Source organism: Eurosta solidaginis, chromosome 2, assembly GCF_040869045.1.
Source record: "Eurosta solidaginis isolate ZX-2024a chromosome 2, ASM4086904v1, whole genome shotgun sequence".
In the NCBI taxonomy this organism is placed as follows: domain Eukaryota; kingdom Metazoa; phylum Arthropoda; class Insecta; order Diptera; family Tephritidae; genus Eurosta; species Eurosta solidaginis.
In genome coordinates, this window is record NC_090320.1 from 269511476 (window position 1) to 269536943 (window position 25468).

Consider the following 25468-nt stretch of genomic DNA (forward strand, 5'->3'; position numbering starts at 1 on the left):
AAGAGGGAGTGGGCCTTTCTGGACCAGGGGTGACTCTAGACTTTGTTTGTACGATATGGGTATCAAATGAAAGGTGTTAATGAGTATTTTTAAAAGGGAGTGGGCCTTCGTTCTATAGGTGTTCGCCTTTTCGAAATATCGCCATAAAGTTGGACCAGGGGTGACTCTAGAATGAGTTTGTACGATATGGGTATCAAATTAAAGGTATTAATGAGAGTTTTAAAAGGGAGTGGTGGTAGTTGTATATGTGAAGGCGTTGTCCAGATATCGACCAATTTGTGGACCAGGGTGACCCAGAACATCATCTCTTGGATACCGCTAATTTATTTATATATGTAATACCTGCCAAGATTTTAAGGGATTTTTATTTCGCCCTGCAGAACTTTTTCATTTTCTTCTACTTAATATGGTAGGTGTCACAACCATTTTATAAAGTTTTTTCTAAAGTTATATTTCGCGTCAATAAAACAATCCAATTACCTTACCATATTTCATCCCTTTTTTCGTATTTGGTATAGAATTATGGCATTTTTTTCATTTTTCGTAATTTTCGATATCGAAAAAGTGGGCGTGGTCATAGTCGGATTTCGTTCATTTTTCATACCAAGATAAAGTGAGTTCAGATAAGTACGTGAACTGAGTTTAGTAAAGATATATCGATTTTTGCTCAAGTTATCGTGTTAACGGCCATGCGGAAGGACAGACGGACGACTGTGTATAAAAACTGGGCGTAACATCAACCGATTTCGCCCATTTTCACAGAAAACAGTTAGCGCCATAAAATCTATGCCCCTACCAAATTTCAAAAGGATTGGTTAATTTTTGTTCGACTTATGGCGTTAAAAGTATCCTAGACAAATTAAATGAAAAAGGGCGGAGCCACGCCCATTTTTAAATTTTCTTTTATTTTTGTATTTTGTTGCACCATATCATTACTGGAGTTGAATCTTGACATAATTTACTTATATACTGTAAAGATATTAAATTTTTTGTTAAAATTTTACTTTAAAAAAAATTTTGTTTTAAAAGTGGGCGTGGTCCTTCTCCGATTTTGCTAATTTTTATTAAGCGTACATATAGTAATAAGAGTAACGTTCCTGCCAAATTTCATCATGATATCTTCAACGACTGCCAAATTACAGCTTGCAGAAGTTTTAAATTACCTTCTTTTAAAAGTGGGCGGTGCCACGCCCATTGTCCAAAATTTTACTAATTTTCTATTTTGCGTCATAAGTTCAACTTATCTACCAAGTTTCGTCGCTTTATCGGTCTTTTGTAATGAATTATCGCACTTTTTCGGTTTTTCGAAATTTTCGATATCGAAAAAGTAGGCGTGGTTATAGTCCGATATCGTTCATTTTAAATAGCGATCTGAGATGAGTGCTCGGGAACCTACATACCAAATTTCATAAAGATACCTCAAAATTTACTCAAGTTATCGTGTTAACGGACGGACAGACGGACGGACGGACGGACATGGCTCAATAAAATTTTTTTTCGATCCTGATTATTTTGATATATGGAAGTCTATATCTATCTCGATTCCTTTATATATGTACAACCAACCGTTATCCAATCAAACTTAATATACTCTGTGAGCTCTGCTCAACTGAGTATAAAAACAATACGAAAGAAAAGGCATTGAATCATTTGAGCCTCATTGCATTGGCTGTTCATAGATACTCTGAAGCCGGTTAATATATGTAAAAGCACACGTGTTTGTAAGGTTTTAACAACGGAACCGAAGTGCTTTGATCGTCGCAGTGGTTCACAGCCCTGCTGAAGAGCTGGAAGTTAAACAATTAGTAAAAGTAAAGAGTTAAGAAGGTTGTTTATTGTATATGTTTGTGTGTTCATTTCTTAGCTCATAACTCGCTTATCATAACGATCCCCTAAAGGCATCATTTAAGCTAAATACAATTTTCAAATGATATATGAACCATCGCCTCAAACATTCTCGCAGCACTCATAACTTAGGAATCCGATATGAGTCCGAAATATGTGAAAAATGTGAGCCTCAGAAATATGACTCGGATTGTGATTCCGATATGATGAAAGTTATGAACTATAAGCCAAGATTATTCAGCAAACAAAGCAACATAAGAACAAATATTCATATCTTATTTTGAAATAAAATAATTTTAAAAACCTTTTAATGATGGTATTTTAATACAGTTTTAAAACTGAATTCAAAATGCAACGATCACAAAAAAAAATATTTTAATTTTTACGTGCTGTGGGCAATGATGAGTAAATGTGCTAAATCGTCAGCTGTTCAAAAAAATGTGCTTAGTCAAGCAGTCAATAATATCAATCTGAATTATTAGTCATTTCTTTGTGCTCGCATTTTTTTTACTTATTTAATTCATTCAGTCTAAAAGTACATGCTTTGTTTTTGTTGTTGTATTAACGATAAAGACACTCCCCGAAGGCTTTGGGCCGATGTTGATGGTCCTTTGCGGGATATAGATCCGGTACGTTCCAGAAACAAAGCACTATTAAGGTACTAGCCCGACTATCTCGGTAACGATTTATATGACCACATTAAACCTTCCAGGCCATCCCGCTCTCCCCACCCCCTAGCTTGGGGTCGCCAGATCCTCGGCTGTCAATGAAACATGATTCGCCACGGGTAGGTGAGGTTGACAATCGGGTTGAAGAAGCTATATATTGCGGGTTGCGAACACAACCCCTTGCAATTGGATTCACCCAATTGAGACGTCCCTTTGGTGTTTGATAAATGCTTTGCGCTGACTTTTATCTACTTCAATTTTTACATGTCGATAAATACATGATTTCTTACAGACTAGCTAAAAATAGAAAACAATTCAAGTTTAAACTTATATAAGCTGTTGTTAGAATTAATAACACTACTGAATCTATTTGCTATGTAGGTGTATAGTCCTAGTTAAGGTTCATTCATAGCGTAATTCGTTTTATGAGTTATTTCGATAAATAACACTGGCCGACAAAATTCAACCATTATTCAGACCCAGAAACCAGACTATATATTTCCGAAGGTTTATGATGCGCTGAATCCAAATCTGGCCTTGCTCTATCAGCTCTGGTTTTTGAGATATCCTAACCTAAAAATTTAAAAAACACCGTTTTTGCCCATATTTGAAGTTATGTAGCCTTGCGGATGTTTTCTTTCACCAAAATTAAAGAATAGCATCTCTAAGTATAAGTCCTCTTCTTTCAAATGGCGTTGAGTTTGCTCAAATATCATTTTCTTTCGCTGAGATATCGCATTTTGAAATTTTCATGTTTCTAAATTTCCCTACACTGGAAAATCGATTGAGATAACATAGACATGATATAGTCGATTACTAATTTTCTTGAATTGAGTCTTATTTTTCTTAAAATATTGTCTCACACCATAAGTTTGATAACTCACCACACCCCAACACTATCTAACCATCGGGTACCAAGTCACACACAGCCCTAACCCCTAGAAACCACCCCTATCATACCGCAAGCAGGCTAACCCACTTAACCCTGGGGACAGCGTTTACTCGCATATTTGTCCTAAAATAAGTCTTATTTATCTAGATATCTCACACCACAAGTGGGCCAACCAACTTAACTGTTAACTCATCAAGTTCCGTATCCCCTAACCCCTAGAAACCAATCCTACCACGCAACAAAATTTCAAAATACGATATCTCAGCGAAAAAAAATTATATTTCAGCAAACTCAACGCCATTTGAAAGAATGAGACTTGTATTCAAAGATGCCATGCTTTAATTTTGGTGAAAGAAAACATATGCAAGGCTACATAACCTCAAATATGGGCAAAAACGGTGTTTTTTGCACTTTTAGGTTAGGATATCTCGAAAACCAGAGCTGATAGAGCAATTTTGAGGGCAGATTTCGATTCATCGCACTAAAATCCTCCGAAAATATATAGTCCGGTTCCTGGTTTCTGAGATGCTGTCATGTGTAATGTATTATGCCGAAGATCACGCAGTGGAATATATGGAATGAACAAATTAGATAAATCAGATCAATTCGTGCTAAAGTTTATTACATTGTAGATAAGCATGCGTGGGATAAAAGTTCTTCTATCATGCAAAGTCTGAAGGCCAAGCAATTGGCGCCTGCTGGTAAGTGATAGGAGGCCGTCTGGCCAGTGAAGCATTATTTGTAAACAATTTTTGAACTCCCTCAATTTTATAGGAGTTAGATTCATAGAAAGGATTCCATATTATTGAGCAATATTCAAGACGACTTCTGTCCAAGGATATATAAAGTGCCTTCAACGTCATAGGGTCCTTAAAGTAACTGGAGTTACATTTACTGAAACCGACCATTGCAACAAATTTTGAAACAACGAAGTCAATAGCACTTGAAAAAGAGAGTTTGGAGTCAAAAATTACACCCAACTCTTTACTTTCTTGACAACGATTAATAGATTTAGCATTTATTTCGTAGATAAAGTATGTGGCAGTTGTCTTTTTGGAATAAGACACAACACAACATTTGTTTGAATTTAATAAAAAATTATTGTCTGCGCACCATCTGGAATAAGTCCAGAACAGAACCGTTAGAAATAGTTTTTCAAATAAATAGTACTTGTTGTCAAATATATAGTTTTTGTGTTATATCTCTATCAGTAAAGGGGAGGAGTGATTGGAAAATATATTGAGTAAAAAGTGCTAAGTTAGGAGAAAAAATTTGTTTTGAGTGCGGAAATTGTGCTAAGTCATAAAATAGCTGCTGGGTTGGCATACATGATTTATATTTATCTTTTGCAAAGCTTCTACACTCAAAAGCATTGCAATTAAGGTATCCTCATTCACAGTTTTGAAAAAAGAAGGGTATTTCCAAAATTACTCAATTTTGCTCGTCTCCTGTAAAATTCGTAAATGTTGACTTAGCACATTTTCACATTAAGTTAACGATATGTATTTAATTAGAGAGCTTTGCTCATATTGCTTTATACAATGGTTTTTGTTATTGATATTAGAGAAAAATTGTAAAGTTTACAAACGGCGATGGTTACTAGGACATGTTTCTGAATTTCACTTTTCCATCAGCTAGCTTTTCGGGAGCTGAGCATTGAACTCGAATCTCCAACATTCATATCAGTGCAAAGGCAAATGCCTTTAGCTAGCTTTTCGGGAGCTGAGCATTGAACTCGAATCTCCAACATTCATATCAGTGCAAAGGCAAATGCCTTTAGCTACTCAGCCATATGAATGTCCCATTGCTCGCTTAACAATTAGTATCTAAGAATTGCCTTTTTGCTTCTATTCCTTTTTATTCACCATGTAGGCACATACACTCTGTATGTAGTTTATTCCTAATAGTGTGGATATGATTTAGGAGCGCTTTTGAAAGCTTAGTAACATTTAGTTTTCTCTAATATCAATAACAAAGACCATTGTATAAAGCAATATAAACAAAGCTCGCTAATTAAATACATATGATCATATGGATATAATAGTAACAGTGGAAGTATTAAAAACAAATAATGTAAAAATCCGACCAAATACTACTAAGCTTTCAAAAGCGCGCCTAAATCATATCCACACTATTAGGAATAAACTACATACAGAGTTTACGTGCCTACATGGTGAATAAAAAGGAATAAAAAACAAAAAGGCAATTCTTAGAGACCAATTGTTAAGCGAGCAACGGGACATTCATATGGCTGAGTAGCTAAAGGCATCTGCCTTTGCACTGATATGAATGTTGGAGATTCGAGTTCAATGCTCAGCTCCCGAAAAGCTAGCTGGTGAAGAAATGAAATTCAGAAACATGTCGTAGTAACCATCGCTGTTTGTAAACTTTACAATTTTTCTCTAATATCAATAAAAAAAAAAATTTAAGTTAAACGGTTTTATTGAAAACAATACTTACATTAAGAAATAATAATACTAAAAGCTAGAAAATAATTGGGTAGGTTCTAGGTACTAGTCATCACACTTCTCATCAATCTAGGGATTTGCTCAGACAATTAAAGTGTTGGGCGCGTGAATTTCTAAAAACGTGAGGCGTAGCATAACCTTGTTAAGGTTCAGATGGTCTTATATATGACTATCAAAAGAAATCTGATGCGTCCAACGCTTTTATTTAATTGTTTTATCAACGCCCTAGATTGATGAGGAGTGTGATGGCTAGTACTTAGGACCTACCCAATTATTTTCTAGCTTTTAGCATTATTATTGCTTAATGTAAGTATTGTTTTCAATAAAATCGTTTAACTAAAAAATAGTTTTAAAATTTTTTTTTTCAGGTTTTTAGTCTTAATTTTATTGCCTATTATTGACAATTTGTTGCAATCTAAATCCTCAATACATAATCCTTCCAAAGACTCTACTCGACTCTGTGCCACGTATGCTTGTCCTTCCTCGAACTCCAAATTATTTTGATGTCACTTCTACCGGAGTGTATGTAATATTTGTTCCAAATATGAGCTAAATCGGACCACAAATACGATTTTTTTTAATATCTTCTTCTATGTTCTTTCATATTCAACATGAAAAAAAATTATATGTAAGTATTTCGAGCAAAACTGTCTCTGTGGTATGCCTTGGTTGGTCTGTTGATCCTGTCTTTAGTTAGAGCTGAAGTCGGTATGCTCTAAAATTATGGGTTGTTTCTGAGCCTGTTAGGAGTCATATCGGACTCTTATTTAGGCTCATATAATATATGAAATTAAGCTTATTGTGGTCGACCATCGCAATATGGGAAATACCTTGCTTCCAAACTCATAAATGAATCCGAATTAGGACTCCTTTCTGACTCTTTTTTGACTCCTGTTTGTTGGGATTATGTTTTGCTACCGCGCAAACTGAAAGAAATTTTCTTGTATGTGTAGTATATCTATTAGGGTGAGCCTAGTTAAGAAAGCAAAATTCACCTTCGAACAATTCGGATAATAAATTTTAAATCGAATAAAAGGAAGAGGAAAGGTCACTATCTAAGTAGAGGCAATTTCTTTCGCGCTGTCTTTAAATCGATAATTATATGGTGTTTATAGATATTTTCTCTAGGTTTTCTGCAGAATTTACTGTATCTGGAATATTTGGTGGACTAAAATCTTTTATTTAATAAGCAAATAATGGTCAAAAAGCCTATTTTATTAAATATTTGGAAATAATTTCAAACTACACTTCATAGGGATGAAATAGGTAACAGTTGTTTCGAATCTAGCTTACAGACATGTTCAAACCCGTTCCTTCCTCAAGTGGGATTCAAAACCACGCTCCTGCGATGATCGGACTGTTGACAAACACATCCACAAACTCACATCTCGTTTTTGTAAAACTTATCCCCAGTTGCATTCTGCTTCAGTTATTTAAACCTCCATGTTGCTTTGTTGAAAGAAATTTTATTAGCATTGCAACTACAACTATTCATGGTTCATGGTTGGGAAACGTATTACCTAATCAACATAAAAAACTGTTTTCTCTGGCTTTTCGGCATAAGATTTCTTATGAGTTGAGCATAAGATACTCAAATTTCAATCTGAAGGCATGCGTCCGTCTGATCATACTTCGTGTTTTCGCCACCGTGTCAACGGATTAATTTTCAGGAACTTTATTGGATTCTCATTACTTGGCGCTTGACCACCTTAGCGATTTTGGCCATTTCGTAACAATCCACTACAGCTATCCCTGTTTCGCGATCACTCACGTCAATTGGGAGCACAAGGGGAGGTCAAGTTTTTCTCCACCAGCCTCTCCCAACTCAGCTCCCTTCATATGCTTCTAAATGCTGTTTTGATTATAATACTTTCGTCCATTCGCATAACATTACCTAGATAGCGAAGCCTTTGGACTTTTGTTCATTGCACTATCTTAATATCTAGGAAAAGCTCACACAGCTTATCATTATACCCCCTTAGATACTCACCTTCGGCATCACGGGCAGGGCCTTGCAATAGCACCAAATTAAAACTGAGTTCAGTATCAAACGAACTAAGAAATAAGCGGGACTGTACGTTTATGCGTATATTTTTATTATAACGTAGATATCTAGTACATTCCTATGAGCATAAAAGAAAAACGGTCATGCTCACCCCGTAGTTTGTTTGATATTTATCTTATTTTTAATTTAATTGACATCTGTACAACACCAATATTTTCAAAACCAATTCGGCGGGCCACCGGTCTGTTCTGTAATTAGTAGTACTGGTATCAAATAGAAAAATTACTACACAAGAATACCGTTAAGTATAAGATTCACTATATATTCGTTTAACCAGTTATCTTGATTGTAGCCAATTATGTACGAACTTAGTGTCAAAATATCTTTCACATTTCGACTGACTATTAATCTGTCCAAAACAATGTTGAATGTTGCCATCATCCGGTGGCAAAGATCCTGAGCCAGATAAATAATTTTGCATGTAAATGCAATAACAACGATTTGAGCCAGATAAATCCAGATAGATCTGGTTCAATTTGAGAGCCAGATAATTTGTTATTAATTACTTGTCTTTAGTTTGGCAACGCTGCCTTTAATAAACCTACTTTTTAAAAAATAGATATCGCTGCTTAGCTTTTCGCCGTATGAGTTAAATAAAAAACAGCGGCGACATCTGCCTATCACATATCACGAAATCTGCTTCTCAAGTCTCTCAATGATCCATAGCATTCCCATGAGAATTGAGCGTGAGCAGGAGCTGTAAAAATCAATGGATGACGGCAAGTGATATGTTTAGTTATAAACCGGTAAAAGCTCAAAAAAATGGAGCGAATACCAAGCCAAATATGTGTACATATGTATATGTATACAAATAAGTAGGTACCTTAACTCACAAAAAAGTACGATGTGAGTAGTAGAAAAAGGTTTAGGAGAATGTAACTGAAACTAAGGAAAATTTTATTTTCTTTGTGTGAGGATGCAAAGTTTCACGTTTTTTGTGGTCTGCATAAAATAGCTTTGATCATGAATTACTTATCTCAATAATATATGCCGTAAACGTAAGCATTTGGTTAAATTTGAAGCTTATAGATGTTAAAATGGTGAAGAAATTGCGAAAAGTTTCTTATCTGAACAATCGGTTGTAGGGGACATATGTTATATGTATGTATATACGACCGATCTCTTCGCTTTTTTCAGACAACAATATTTGCTATATACGAAAGCATATGGTGAAATGTGAAGGTTCTACATACTAAAATGGGGCAGAAATTATGAAAGGTTTCTTATCTGACTAATCGGTTGTATGGGATATATACTATATATACAACCGATCTATAAAATTTTTTCAGACAACAAAGAATGGCCTATACGTAAGAGATCGATGAAATTTGAAGCCTCTAGCTGTTAAAATGGGGCAGTATGCTATATCGATATATGATACAGTGGTCCGATCCGACCGGTTTCGACAAATATCTAATCGGACATCTAAATATACCCGATCCCCAAATTTTATCAAGATATCTCAAAAATTGTGGGACTACTTCTTTTGCATACAAACAGACAGACGGACATGGCTAAATCGACTCAGCTCTTCATCCTGATCATTTCGGTAGACTTATTGCTGGGTATATCTCTTCTCCTTTAAGGGCTTAGAAGTTTGAGGTTCGTGACAAACTGAATGAAAGGTATAAAAATACCTGTTAAACTTTAAATGGACTGCCAAGTGCATAACTTTATCTAAACTTATGAAACTGTTGTGCAGAAAATTAGTACTGCCTCTCCATTTTTTCTCTACACTTTTCTCCATTTCTATAACCGAAAAGTGTGTGTATCCACGATTCATCGCAACAGATTCAGCTTTAGGTTATACAATATGACCTACAAAGGTGCGTGTCTCCGCTATGAAGAACAACCCGTTTTGTAGCAAGTAGTTAACGACTGCCGTGAGGCTTCAATAATTGCCGCTAGATGAATATTATCTAAGTTATGATAAGCGTTGTTTTGCACCCGCAAATATAGATGTATACAAACGTAAACAAGATCAAAAATTTAATCCTAAAACCTTTTGTAACTCATACTTAACGCTTGAAAGTTTTGTTTCATATGCCATATTTAGAACGGTTTTAGGATTTTATTAAAGCTTGCTTGTCCAGGAAAATCGCAAAAAGCTGTCCCTTATTGGATAAGATATATGGATAAGATAGCATACAAGGAAGTTTTAGGGATAGCCATGGCCGTTACCGGAAGTTTGTTTTAACGACCAAACTGAAAAACCCTATCAAAAGCAAGGACCTATGTTATAAAATAACTCCGTCCTCTTGGCAAATACTAGAAGCTTTCTAGGACTTAAGCCACTTGCTGCTTCTAGATCGGACAGCTCTATCACTCCTAATAACTGGAGTCTTAGCCTGGCAAGCGCAGGGCACGAGCACAAAACGTGCTCGATCGTTTCCTCCTCCAACCCGCATTACCTATATCTGCTATCGCTTACCAAGCCTAATTTAAAGGCACGTAACGCCAGAAGCCAGTATCTAGTCAGAATATCAGCCATGAGTATACAGTCCTCTCTTTTTAATGATAGAAGCACTTTTGTTTGTCTAAGGTTGTAAGAGCTACACATAATCTTCGACTTTACAGCCCCGCGCTTGAACCCACGCCCTTCCCGCTTGGTCGATCGTGTGTACCTCTCGCCTTCTCTTAATCTCGCCCATTCTAATTGGGACGTCTACGGAGCAAGCTTCAAGAGATGCGCCCTTTTTAGCTAGTTCATCTGCTTTTCTATTCCCATATGCCCTGGGACCCAATATACATGTATGGTTCTCTCTGTCCCGATTCTCTCCAGAGACTGCTTACATTCTAACACGCATTTAGATGCTATACTGTGCGAGATTATTGCCTTAATTGCTGCTTGATTGTCTGTATAATAGTTAACACGGTTGCCTTTTAAGTTAATCTCTTCCAGTGTTTCTACTGCTTTGGTTACGACTAATATTTCCTCTTGGATACTTTGGAAACATCTGCGTACACATACATCGCCTCTACCGCCATTTTAGCACCCTTGCGCCAACCGTCCACCTCTATTGTGAAAGCCAATGAAGCCTCTTATGAGCTATACAATGCGTCACAATGAATTTACTCGAAATAGGCAGAAGTACCTCTTCACTTAAGAGTTGCCATCAAAGACCACAAGTCTGACTTTCTTCTTGAATGAAATATGCAGCTACTTAAATGTTTTGTAATAAGATGAGCTAAGTTCACACAAGATATACCAAATGGCACAACATAAATCACTAATTACTTATATATATCTTCCAGGATTTACTCAATAATTGCACCCAACACATTGCGACCAAACTCACAATATCATGTAGCCGTAAGTGTACACAAATCACCAGAGCCCGTAAGAGTAAAGCTGGGTATAATTGGTTCCAGTTATACAAACTTTAAATTTGCAGATGTGCGACCTTACTCAACGGAGCTGGTGCAGTTTGAGGTTCGTATTTTAAACTACACTCACCATCTATTCTCAAAAACTTCCTGCTATTTCCTATCTTTCAAATAAAGTTGCCCGCATTAAGACGTGATCGCTACAACTTAACTGCGGAAGGTCTCAGTGGCATCTTCTTTACCAACGAAACCCAGCTAAACTTCGACACAAAACAATTCACCGTCTTAGTGCAAACCGACAAAGCCATTTACCGGCCCGGAGATTTAGTGCATTATAGAGTTCTAGTCTTAGATTCCAATTTGAAACCAGCGCGAAACTTTGGTCGTGTTCACTTAACGATAAGAGATGCTGGCGATAATATTATAAAAAGTTTACGGGATGTACACCTAACAAATGCCGTTTACAGTGATGAACTACAATTATCGGACTATCCTAAAATGGGTGAATGGTCGGTGAATGTTGAGGTAATGGAAGAAACGCATAAAAGCACTTTCGAAGTCGTGGAGTATATTTTGCCAAAATTCATCGTTGATATCGATTCTGCGAAACATGCGATCTATAAGGATGGTAAAATTCAAGCGACCGTGAAAGCAAAGTAAGTACTCCAAAACTTATTGAAACTGCACCAAGTCAAATTTTATTTTCACTATTTTTTGTTTAGTTATGCCTATGGCGAACCGATCAAAGGTGAGGCCACTCTTTCCATTTACCCCACATTCTTCGGTTCGTTGCAGCCATTCGTCAATGATTTGATTACACGAAAAGTGGTACCCATTAATGGTAATGCTTACTTTGAATTCGATATACGAAATGAACTGAAACTGAAAGAGGATTACGAGCGCGAATATTTGTTGGATGCTTTGGTTGAAGAGAAATCGACTGGTTCGGTACAGAATTACTCAACTGTTATAACGGTACATTTGGATGCCTATCGTGTGGAGACTGTGCGCATACCTAGCTACTATATACCAGGCGTGCCATTTGAAGTGACGGTAAGTAGTTCCATGTACAAAATTTAGCTACAGTAAGGGAGTTGAAAGGGAAGATAAAGTTAGAATAGTTAAAAATACCTTGGTGAAGTTTTAAGAAGTGCATTAGGCCGACAGGCCAATTCCGATACCTCGGGACCAGAAAGAGAAAAATGGAAAATTCTTATGCCTTATGAACCGCGAAAGTTCTATGATTTAAGTTGAGTGAGCAACCAATAAAGTGCCTTCTCAGATATTCCATACATATCCTGGGCAGAGCAGGGCATCATCATCATCAGCAAGGAAGATACCCAACATTTTCTATCCCACCTTCGTTGCTACAACTCCAACAGAAATTATGGATTGAGAGTACCATGCGTTCGCATCATTTAATGTCGCAATCAATGGACCTAAAGAAAGACGCATATCTATCTATCTTTTTGGTGGAATATATATGAGCCAGTGAATATTTGGGCGCAGTTAAAGAAGAAGCAATGTAACTCGGCTAGTTTTACTCCGTATGTTCAATGGTCTTCCTCGCTAGTTAGCCGGTATCACAGTTCCCAGGTTTACCACTGTGATCTGGGACCTATATCAGCACAATTTATATCAGCTCACAAAAATAAGATGGAACATAAGACCACAATGTATATTGAGTGGATTATTTTTTGAGTTAATCCAAATACTTTACCTAGGACTGCTTTAAATGCGAAGAGTGCAGTTATAGTCCTCGTAGCTCAGTCCCCGACATGCTTGTTATTGTTATTGCTCCGGTGAAAGGATTCATTGAGAAGTGGCGACCTAAAAGATGGTTTTTTGTAGCGGCTGATGAATAGACCCGTTTATGTCCTCCAAAGATTGACTTTGAGGTGCTATCAGGCAACCAGCTGTTTGCAAAAGCTCGCTTGGTGTTTGAGGCTCTTTTCCGATTGCCGCAAAAGCTTTTCCATCCTGCGTATGCATAAATAATGGTTTCCACAGAGGCGATAACACACCTCTTAGTAAGTGCCGTGCTGTAGAGGAGTCTCCCCGACTTCATTGGAAAGTCGTTCTAGTTAAAATTTGCTTCACGAATCCAACAAGTTACCGATCCACCCCCAACTTCAGTAAGAGTTCGGTTGCGGTAAACGTTCATAAACGCTACTTCCTTGTCTAGAAATACGCGCAGAGCGGAGAAGACAATCACTTTACTAGATTTATGGTAATTGCAATGAGCAATATCTGCGTGTTTGCAGTGTGCTTGTTGAAGATTGGAGGGGTTGTAAATGTGCCAAACTTTAACAAGAATCAGAAACCTATCTAAGGTTTTGTTGAGAAAGCTCTGCTTCTAAATTCTACAAAGAATGTTACCTAGCATTTGTAGCTCTGCAGAAAAACTGATTCGATGGCCAATTTTCGCATCTTAGGAGACAGTAAATATTCCATTAATTGGTAGTTAAAGTGGAAGTTGGCAACTGTTAAAGTATATATGATGCAGCCTTGAAACTTCGGGTCAACTAGAGCTTCGAAGGTTTCGCCGCAAGCTCTGTCTCCCTCTGGCTTTTTGACGAAGCTTGGTGTGATGCAGTTGACCTTTTTGGGAGAACCTTAATTGGCCTGTTGGCCTCCTACCCATACAAATGTTTCCAAAATTTCATTTGAGCCTTCTTGACTGTATATCGGATAATTTTGATAGTATTCTTACAATATCCGAAGCTACACTGATAAGTAAACTTATTTCGTTGGCATTGGGTTTAAGAGTTGCGCAGGCAAGATAGCACCTTAGTTGGAGCGATTTGTGGGATCAACTGAAGGTATGCATTTGTCCGACCATATGCTTCTTACGCTTGTTTGTTTCATTGTACGGTGGGTAGTCGCTGTTCCCCATTACAAATCATCATGCCATGGTTTATGGCCAGACTATTCTGAATTTGAATTGGTTTAGACCTGAGATAGTTAATACTCCAAAGTCAGGGTAGTCATCATTAACTTTTCTTCGCCTTACGGTTATAACATAATTTGTTTGCCTCAGTAGGAGTATAAGGATGGTGGTGCCATATCTGTTTGAACTGTGGTCGATTTCATTTCCTTGGTCAATCTACGTATTCTTAAGATCTTTATAGGATATATTCATTTTATATATCTATGACTATTGTATATGAAAAGATATCATAATCATTTCAATAAACTCAATATTTTCTTTCTTTGTCTAGGCCAAAGTGGTGCGCAACGATGGCACCCAACTTAAGGACTTTCCGCCTGAGGCAACGGCGTATTTAACCAATGTCTACGGCAGCAGCGAAATGTACAATAAAACAAACTATGTAATTAATACGAACGGTGAATTTAAAATGAAATTTACTGTGCCCGAAAGCGATAAGGACGAATATCACTCAGTTATAGTAAGTATGAAAATTAAAGGACGCTTGAAAAGGAATAAGGGTATTCACGTGATAGAGAAAAGCTAAGTCGCATACGATGAGAACGATTTTCTTAAGCGTCACGTTTTCTTCCGAATTTTGTTAAATATCTATAATCTTCTTCTTTCTAGGTAAACTATATAGGCATTATTACGGATGTGGGTAAAATACCGCGTAAACATTTACACAGTAAAAACTACATTACTGCTAAAATCTTAAATGATAAGTAAGTACATTAATTTAAGTAATATATAGTCTGAATTTAGAAGTTTACAATGCTACAAACATTGTCTTTCCGTTCCTGCCTTCTCCACCCGAAATCTCTATCGCATAAGAGGATCCGTTTTCCTCTGTTAATCTCGTTGTTTTATTCTTTACAGAATCCTCTACATAAAGATTCCGAGATGATCTAATAGGCCAAACTCGTTTTCGATTGCGTGAGAAGTTTGAACAGTAAGCTACTCACACTGCTATTGTTCTGGCAGGAATCTCTCTATGCATCGCCAACGATTGTTGGCTCTTCAGGAATGCCTTGTTTGGACAACTCATTTTTTACTAATCATCTGAGAACTTCAGGCCAATCGGTTTCCTCCCTTAAAACGATATGTACATATTACTTACCTAACTGGCGCTTAACCGTTTAAACGGTTATAGCCGTCCAACAAGGGGCGCCAGTCGCTTCTTCGCTCTGCCAACTCGCGCCAATTGGTCACACCAAGGGGATTTAAATCGTTTTCCAGCTGGTCCTTTCAGCGGAGTGGGGCCTGCTTCCATAGGCGGGTTCAGATAAAAATACTTTCTTAGCAGGAGCGTCATCTATCATTCGCAAAACATGGCCTAGCCACTGCGTTTTAATTCGCTGGACTATGTTGATGCCTGATTAAAGCTCGTACATCTCATCATTGATCTCCTTCGGTACTCACCAACGCCAACGCGTAGAGGTCCATACATTTTCGAAGAAATTTTCCCTTCGAACACGCCCAGAGCCGCTTCTTCTTATGTTGTCATGGTCCATGCTTCTGCAGCATATAGCAGGACGGGTAAAATAAGTGACTTGTAGAGCAGATGCCGAGAAAGGACTTTATCTTTTAATTTCCTACGTAGTTCAAAGTAGTATTTATGGGCAAAACAAGATCTGTACACATGGATAAATATTAATTTGGTTATGGTCCGCGTCACAGCATGCTGTTTGTAAAGACAGGTCTGCGGAAACGGTTCTTCATTCGGTTGTAAAAAAGAGGAATTGAGTGGGTCTTGAACCTCTTTTCAAACAACGAAGAGTCGTATAACAATGCTCGTTCAAGGATTTGAGGGCTTTGGTTCAATTTCTTTGCCAACTTTTGTGCAACGGAATTGTAGCGCCGGAATGAGGCTGGACAACCATCGAGGTAGTAAACGAGCTTCTGACGGCGTCAGTGGTTGCATAGGCAGATGAACTGGGGAATCTTTGGTGAAGTGGAGCTCCATTCACGCCTGTTGTTCAAGCTGACCACTCACAAGAGTCATCGTGGTTAAGAGTTCGCAGGAGGGATGCCACCCAGTGATACTACGGTGAGTGAATTTGATATCCGCTTAGTCAGTCAAGTGGCTATTAAAGCACTGAATTCAACTGTGAAGCCAATAAGCGCTAGAAGGGAGGGCTTGACCTCGCTGGCGATTGCCTTCAACTATATTAATATCAGACAACGGGTCATAGCGACATTCCGTGCAACTGTAATGTCAATCTCGCAGTCCGCAAGGGCACAACCGAATCAATACAATTGACCAAAGACTGGACAGACAATAGCGATTCCCTTCTGGCCAGCCTTAATGGATTGCGATCTGCCGAAATGATAGGGTTTCCCAAAGCTCATCTATTAATGGTGTTTAAAGTCTATGAGATCCAGGCTTATTCAATGATAACATTTCACTTTCTTTAATTAGGCCCATTATAAATCAAGAAGTTTCTATAGCTGTGCGCTCCAATGAACCCATGAAATACTTTATTTATCAAATTGTTGGACGTGGTGATATTATTGTAACTCATGCTGTGCAAGTAAGTGTATTTACTTTGGTAAAAAATTACATGTCTGAGCTTGGAAGCTTAATATTCTTTAATAGGTGGATAACAGTAACTATCATACTTTCAAATTTCTGGCCACATTTGCTATGATGCCGCGTGCTAAGTTGCTGCTCTACATGGTTGTGAATGGGGAGTTTGTATATGATGAGCAAGTGATCGAGTTCGAACATACGCTGATAAATAATGTAAGTAAATAAAATAAGTAGATCACTACTTTGTTGTTCCCGAATATCTATGTACATATATGCTACGCCACATTAACTGACTGAACTCACGATTTGTAACGATTGGCATGAGCTCTAGAGGGCAGCAGTTTTTTTTTTTTTAACAAACTTCTTTAGGAAATATTGTCCTATTTTGACAAATGTAGGCAAGTGCTATTGGCATATATGCCAAAGCAGACTAGCCCATATTGTTATTTGCCCTAGATTGACTCCGTCTGGATCATACAAATAAGCATTAGCAGCTGAGGGGTATGCCTGTCGTAAGAAGTGACAAAAATGCCAAATTGATTCAAGGATTGTGTAGCGCAACCTTTTCAAGGAGTTGCCAGCGCAATATATAGCTTCTCAAACCCAGTTGTCAACCTCACCTATCCGTTGCCAATCCTATTCCTTAAACAGCCGAGATGGTCGGGCTGGTACCTTAATGGTGCTTGTTACCGGAACGTACCGGATCTGCAACCGGCAAAGGACCATCAACATTAATAAGACTCCCCAAGACCTTGGGTGAGTGTCCTTATCGCTACAACAACAAGAGCTGAGCGGATTGGCGCTGTTCTTAGGTATCAGCGAGAAGGGCTCTTCATCACTTAAACAAAGATCCAAACAGAGGGTGATGTAGACCTTGGACGACCGATATCAACAGACGAATCACTAATGACAAATAAAGTAGTCCAAATGGGCTACTTCACCCTTATGCTATGAAAATTTAACGAGTAGTATGTGTTTTGATGATATAGGGCCCCAGAAAGACTCTGAAAGCCAACATATGTTTGTATAATGGAAGCTATGCGCATGTGTCCAACAGACCGGATGGACGTACTAGATACTAAACTTATATCCGATACATATAACAAAACTGCCCATGCCGACTATTAAATATAGAAAATAAGGGTTTTGGAAAAGAAAGAGTTGTATATTCGGAGGTTCGCAAAATACAAGTTTCCAAGCACCCAGTTTCCCATGGAAGACCTCAACAAGATAGTTAAATTCGAAATAAAGGTTCTACATAAAATTAAGAACCGTCCAGATCGCTATCATATAGGCTTGCGTGGTATGCCGACGGGTCAAAAATACCAGAGAGCTTCGGGGCAGGCTTTTGCGAACGTAGAAACAAGAAATCTAGGCAGTTTTATCAGTGTAGTTCTAGTAGTGAGTTATTCGGGGGAAATGAGCAACGACAATCCAGTGAACAAGATAGAGAACTAAAAAAGGCGCATTTGCACCATACAAGGCGTCTGCCACTATCCGTGCTCTTGTTTAAGGATATAATATAAATGTTATAAAACAGTAATGAGATCTGTAAAAACAAATACAAGGCACAGAAGGCTGGGAATCCACATGGCATGACAAAGTGATCATCCTATCGGGGAGCTTCTGACGGTGTCACAAAACCGGCGAATGAGACGCCAGAGCACATTTTTCTCGAGAGCAATGCTATCGCTCGGAAATGAAGAAAACATCTAGCTGCGTCTTAACTAGAGCATAACCTTTATAAAGTTTTGTGAAGAAAACAGGGAACAACATACCTTAGGTCGCAAAACACAAAGCAATTATATTATACTTGAACCCAGAACATTCGGTGTCGTAGGCGGAGCACGCTACCATCACACCCCGTCGGAGACATCAGAAATGCTAAAAGCCTCTGGTTTTACCCTACAGTCCAAGTTGTACTTGTATCGACATAGTTATCGATAAGGCAACCTATAGAACATTAATATTTTATAGGTACAAGTTGAAGCGCCACTCAAAGCACCACCTGGACAAGATATTGATATAACTATTACAACCAAGCCATATTCGTATGTTGGTCTAATGCTGGTGGACCAAAATGCAGCCAATATAAGAAAAGGTAAGTAAAAATCTTCTTCATCATACCTTCTGAATTTTTCTCCATAATCAATTCATCTAACTCTCGCATAGGAAACGATCTCAGTTATGCTGGGCTAATGGACGCTTTGAAATCTTATGAGCTGCATGATATTAACACAGAACGTGGTTCACCAGGCAAGGAGTCTGGCTTTATAACGATGTCGAATGCAGATGTTATCATTGAAAAAGGTAATCCGCAAATCACATAATTTAAGACAATCGCAATACCTAAATTGTCATTCACAAAACTTACAGAACCTGAAACCACACCAAATTTACTGCATGACTACGATGAAGTCAATGATAATAAATTGACAACCATACGTAAAACGGATATAGGACCTGCTCATCATTTCGAGGTGAATACTTTGTCACCGGGTAAAGGACGTTATGCTTTCTCGTACACGCCTAAACCCTATTGGCATAATCCACGTATACATTTGATGCATGAACCGGCAGATACTTGGCTTTTCCTAAATATTACGGCGGGCAATGATGGACGAAAAACATTAAATCGTCGTATGCCAAGTTCGGCGACTTCTTGGGTGCTTTCTGCATTTTCATTGGATCCCGTGACAGGGTTGGCCTTAACGAGCCCCACAAAGAGTTTGCAATCGTATAAAGAGTTTTTTATTACCACCGAAATGCCATATTCAATAAGAAAAGGTAAGTATATACTTAAAAGGTATACTTAAGTTAATGAGGGAAGTAAATTTTTTAGATACTTTATATTTTTCTATGCTGGTGTTTCCGACAGGATGCGGTTTTGAACTATTGCGCGCGGATTTTGTGTCATCCCCTGTTGGGTTTCTGCACAGTACCATCTTCGGTCTTCTTTTTCATTCTGATTCTGGGTATGCGACATGAGATTAACCAGACTCACAAAAAATATGATTTCCCTTGCTTTACATAGTAGGTTTCTGTTCGGTCAAACCAAATCGTGCGCTTAACACGCGGCGTAGTACGTGAACGTGTTAATATTTAAGACCTCGGGTCTTACTTCCAGCCAAGGCCTGTCAGTATCGCAAAACTCCGCAAAGTCTATAGAAGAAACGTGTCTTTACAGCAAATAATAAAAGTGAAAAACTGACGGTATGGGGGCAACAGGGAAGCGTCCTATATATACCTGTAGGTACAAGTCTTGAAGTGTGGAAGGAGGAGTTTTTTTTTTTCTCGGACGTTGTGGCAGCGCACTGCCCTCAAGTGGCCCGATGAAACCAGGCTTATCCTGTTTTTTTTTTTGTTTTTTAATTAATACATTCTTTTTTTTCTTTGTTTTGAAGAACAAAAACGGACTACTCACCTACTTTTTTAGCTGACTCATTTTGTTTTGTTGATTTTCCGACAGGGTGGATAAAAGATGTATAATAGAACGATTTTCCGTCATCCCTTGTCAAATTTCCTTTCGAGACAAACCGGTTTCGGCGTTGTGCCATCATCAGTGTCGATTTTCTTTCTGATATGTTGTTGTCGTTTGTCCTGTATTTATAGTTCATAGGTATATGAGCAGGTATTGTTAAATTTGATGCTTGTGTTTATTTATTTATGTGTATGTGCTGTGTGCTCATTCAGAACCGAGGGTGGTTTTTACTGATAGAATCTGTGTGGCTGACTGAGGTAGGTAAAAGTCTGTAATTTTAGAAGTTTGACCCTCTTTGTGGGTTTGGTATTTTGGTGCGTTAATTGTTTTGTGTTTATTTGTTGTTGTGTCTTTGTCTGTTGTACCTGTGTGATTACTTTGTTTCTTGTAAACAAGTTTTAAAGGATCGAATATTGTGTTTATCTGTTCGTTTGTTATTCTAAACCACCCTCGGTTCTGAATGAGCACACAGTACATACACATAAATAAATATACACAAGCATCAAATTTGACAATACCTGCTCATATACCAACGAACTATAAATACAGGACAAACGGCAACATCAGATCAGAACGAAAATCGACACTGATGATGGCATAACGCCGAAACCGGTTTGTCTCGAAACCAAATTTGACAAGGGATGAGGGAAAATCTTTCCAATATACATACTTTATTAGCCCTTAATCGGTTTTGGTCGTCTAACAAATCGCTCAAGTCACTTCCTCATCGAACCAACCAGCCCCAATTGCAAATAGCAAAGTAACTCAAATAGTGTGCTACTGGATCTTTCCAAGTAGCAGGGACACTTGCACTAAATGGTTCTTAACCCTTGCTGTATCAACTATCTCGGATCGAACTACATCATGGGGTCAAAAAACTTTTATTTCGCATTTATTTTGAGCTCGGATATTCCCGTAACATCTAAGTTGAACGAGAGAACCTAACAACAAATAAATTTAAGGCGCGTTAACCTCCGAAGAGATTCCAGGCCGAGCTTCTCTTCCACTTTGCGTCGTGCTCCTTAATAATTTTTCCTACAAATTGAGCGGAGTCCACTTGTTTTATGCCGACTCCGTACGGCATCTGCAAGACAGATGAGTTTTCACTGAGAGCTATTCATGGCAGAAATATACCCGGAGTGCTTGCCAAACACGGCCGAGGGGCGACCCCGCTTAGACAAATTTTCTACTAATTGAAAAACCTTGTTTCTAAAATTTTGAAGTTGCTTTGCCCAAGGCGTGAACCCAGGATCTAGGTGTGGTAGGCGAAGCACGCTACCATCACACTACGGCGTCCGCCGAGAGTACCTAACCGCTTTTTATTTCTTGCCAGAAAATTGCACAGGAAATGCTGCATGCTTTCCTATCCAACAGCTTTCATTGAAAAATATTATTAGAGACAGTCAGTCAATCAGAAGTCAGTTGGTACGTGCTTTATCACAAAAGGTACCAAACTAGTCTTGACGTCATGCCCGTAAGACTCACCGGAGCACGTTGACTGTTTATAGTATTTGTGCTCGCACGTAGTTTAAAAGAAGTATAGTAAGCATAGTATAAGCTATTTCCACTGTAAGAGCTTGAGACACCCGTCAACTGAGGGGAATGAACGTTATGTCCCCCATCGGGTTAGGGGGCTCAGAATATACCCGCGGTAGGCATGCCTGCCGTAACAGGCGACTAAAATACCAAATAGATTCAAGGGATTGTGTAGTGCAACCCAGCGCAATATATAGCTTCTCCAACCCAATTTTCAACCTCGCCTATCCGTGGCGAATCCTGCTTCATTAACAGCTGAAGCTCTGGCGACCCCGAATTCGTCATGGATGTAGGGGGTGGGATGGTGGTATGGCCTAGAAGGTCGCATGTGGTCATACCAAATCGTTCCCGAGATAGTCGGGCTTGGTACCGGAACGTAACGGATCTGCATCCGGCAAAGGACCATCAACATCGATAACACTCCTCAAGACCTTCGACGAGTTTCCTTATCGCTACAACAACAACAACAACGATATGTCGCACAATGTTTTTCAAATCCGTCCTGGTATATACCTTCTTCTCCTTCTTGTAGCGACAAGGAGGCTCCCCGAAGTGTGTCAACGATGTTGATGATTCTTTGTCGGGTATTGATTTGGTACTCTTCGAAAAATAGCATCAATAAGGTCCTATCACTACCATCTGGGGAACGATTTGATGTGGCATCGTTGAAAGTTCTAGGTCATCCAACCCCCTCCTTCCGTGTGGAACTTAGGTTCGCCAGAGCCTGGTCTGCTAGATAAGCATGATTCGCCATGGGTAGCTCAGGTTAACAATTGGGTTGGAGAAGCTATAATGTGCGCCGATAACGTCCTGAAAGTGTTGCGATCCACAACGTGTTGAATCCTAGTGTAAAAGTAGTGGTCCATAGGACAAGACAAGATAAGATAACATTAAACTACTTTAAAACATTTGTCTTGCACTGCATAGCCTCTCGGCAATGGTTTTGCAAAGTTTTCCGAGTGTACTTCTGTCATGAAGAGATTCCCAACAAATATTTCAACTGCTTTAGTAGATGCCGATCAGCACATCAGAAATTGGAAGAGAAGCTCTACTAGTACTACTACCGCAGGACGATGGTATTATCAGACCAGGAAATGAACTTAAAAGTTACTAACTTAAATAATTTAAATTTCAGGCGAAACAATCGCACTACCATTCGTTATCACCAACAATAAGAATAGTGATTTGGATGTTGAGGTAACATTCTACAATACCGCACAAGAGTTTGAATTCCCACCACTCGACAGCAAGGGAGATCCTACGCCAAGTAAATATCTACTGAATACATAAACTTTCTACATACGTAATTTGTACACATACCGTTGTTACATTTTAGAAATCGAACTATATACCCGTCGCGTTGTGCGCGTACTTGCGCATTCCGTCAAACCCGTTTCCTTCATAGTAAAACCCAAACGTGTCGGTCCCATTAACGTAAAAGCTGTAGCCAATTCTCCACTAGCAGCGGATACAATCGAAACTACGCTACTTGTTGAATATCCTGGAGCTAAAGAGACTGTTAATCATGGTTTTCTGTTCGAACTTAGTTCAAGTATACAAACTAAAACAAATATCACTGTAAATGTGCCACGTAATGCAATCCCCGGCTCAACGAGTATTCACGTGACTGCAGTGGGTGATGTAGTTGGTAGTTTATTAGGTAATATCGAGCATCTGATTACGCTCCCCACAGGCTGCGGTGAACAAGCAATGGTGCATTTTATGCCTAACTTATTGGTGCTAAGTTATTTGGAGGTAAGCAAACAATAGTGGAAAAGAAAAATATATTAAGATTGCTCTCTGCTATCATGGAATATTAGCAGAACTTAGAAAATACCCTCATTAATTTTAAATAAGTAGTAGCTATTTATACTTGCAATTCCATTTTTAGCGTCTACGTCAACTGACATCGGCCACTGAGTCGCGCATTAAAGGTAATCTAGAAGTGGGCTATCAACATTTGCTCTACTATCGTCACATGAACGGTGCTTTCAGTGCCTTCGGTTTGGAGGAGAAGAAAGGATCCACTTGGCTGACCGCATATGTTGCGCGCGCGTTCCGTCAAGCAACACCCTACATTTTTATCGATGAAATGATTGTGCGTAAGGCTTTAGAGTACTTGGCCGGTGTTCAAAATGTGGGTGGAGGCTTCGAAGAGAGAGGTAACGTTTTTGAGGCATTCAATGATGATGGCTTGAGTTTGACGGCGTTTGTTACGTTGGCGTTTATGGAGAATGCGGTAAGTGAATAGAAGTTAATGACTGCCCTAAAAATGAAGTACTACTTCCGGCATTCACGCCAGTCTGGTAATGTATTTAGTTCTTGTAAACACATAGTCAGATAACCGCATTATCAAGTTTAAGCGAATACCCCTACTTATTCCATAACATTTCGCTTAAATCCCCTAGAAAGCATATCCTGAGTACTCGAACGTCATTAGCAAGGCATTAGATTTCATAACTCGAGGATTGGACAGTTCGAATGACTTGCATGCAACAGCCATTGGAACTTATGTGCTATCGCGAGCCAATCATAATGCTAAGAGCGCTTTCTTGCAACGGCTTGATTCTATGGCAGTCAATGAGGGTAAGTACTTAGAAAACAAAAAATATTACTCAAATTAAACCGACGCGCCATACAAAAACTCTGCAATTGAATTCCTTTGTAGGAATTTTTGAAAGTGCTAGTTTTCATATGGCACGTCGAAATAGGAAAAAAATTAAAAAAAAAAAATCTTCGACAAAAAACGCGGATCCCTCAGAAAGGACCTTAAATTATCGGGGGAGCTTTTCTTTTTAATACACCAATGGTTATCCCACCTTTTTTCGACATTGCCGTTGATGCCGCGCCATTTTTCTGGATAGGTATGATGACAGTCTTAACATCATCATTACAGACAGAAACATACATCGGCCGAAGAACTTTTCTTCCGAGTATCCATCTTCTTTCAACATCGTCTATGACTCTGAGAAGACTTTAATTTTCGGTTGCCCTCTCAGCCCAAAATAGGAATTGTTGATAAGACAAATTTTCCGGTGGGTTTATGAAATTTTGTTCGTTGGATACATGACTTTTAAATTTCAAAAGTTACGACGCCCGGAAGCGCTGAATTTTTTCTTGATGTCAGCACGTATTTCGTCTTGTTCTTGAAATTGGTCAGATAAGGTCCAATCCGTTCGAGAATTACCTCGATTTTAGCTATTGCCTTTCCTGGGGTGTGGGCAAAGCTGTTTTTGAACAGATCGAATGTTAGTCCTACGTCTCCTTGCGCTTTGTTATTCTTTAGTAGTGATATTGGCGAAATGTTAATTATTTCGTCAGTGATTGGAATACCGGTCTTCATACTTTTCATCATATCCCGTATTTTCTGATAAAATTTTCGGGCTCTATTTCCAGTAGACAGCATCTGCATCTTCTCGCACTCACTTCATTCGGCCTCACATAATAGGAAAAGTCCTTATCATCGCCTTAATGCTGAACACCACGAGATGCTTGTTTATATCTGACAACAAAGTTCATGTCTAAACGTAACACTGTGACTTCGACTTGCATTTCCCTATTTACGACCACTTTCGTTTTCTTCGTATGACACGATGACGTCAGCTAGTGTCTCCAAAAGGACTTTAGCCAGCAGTAATCGCCTCCTAAAAGGGTCTAGACACTCTAAGTTAGATGTAGATTCTCATCATAGTCCTAAAAGCGAAAAAATTTCGTTTCACGATAT

General features: G+C 38.6%; 1 protein-coding gene across 13 annotated transcripts in view; it reads left to right on the forward strand.

Annotated features, from left to right (window-relative positions):
- The window catches only part of Tep3 (Thioester-containing protein 3), a 147325-nt gene that overhangs the window by 16608 nt on the left and 105249 nt on the right, over nucleotides 1–25468 (forward strand). For all 13 annotated transcript variants that reach the window (XM_067767964.1, XM_067767965.1, XM_067767954.1 and 10 more), the window contains exons 3-16: nucleotides 11194–11371; nucleotides 11443–11921; nucleotides 11988–12318; nucleotides 14487–14675; nucleotides 14825–14919; nucleotides 16617–16728; nucleotides 16794–16940; nucleotides 18705–18828; nucleotides 18900–19037; nucleotides 19104–19514; nucleotides 22880–23011; nucleotides 23081–23499; nucleotides 23636–23983; nucleotides 24153–24330. In XM_067767964.1, the coding sequence (XP_067624065.1) occupies nucleotides 11194–11371; nucleotides 11443–11921; nucleotides 11988–12318; nucleotides 14487–14675; nucleotides 14825–14919; nucleotides 16617–16728; nucleotides 16794–16940; nucleotides 18705–18828; nucleotides 18900–19037; nucleotides 19104–19514; nucleotides 22880–23011; nucleotides 23081–23499; nucleotides 23636–23983; nucleotides 24153–24330 (3281 nt within the window). The remainder of the gene's footprint in view (nucleotides 1–11193; nucleotides 11372–11442; nucleotides 11922–11987; nucleotides 12319–14486; nucleotides 14676–14824; nucleotides 14920–16616; nucleotides 16729–16793; nucleotides 16941–18704; nucleotides 18829–18899; nucleotides 19038–19103; nucleotides 19515–22879; nucleotides 23012–23080; nucleotides 23500–23635; nucleotides 23984–24152; nucleotides 24331–25468) is intronic.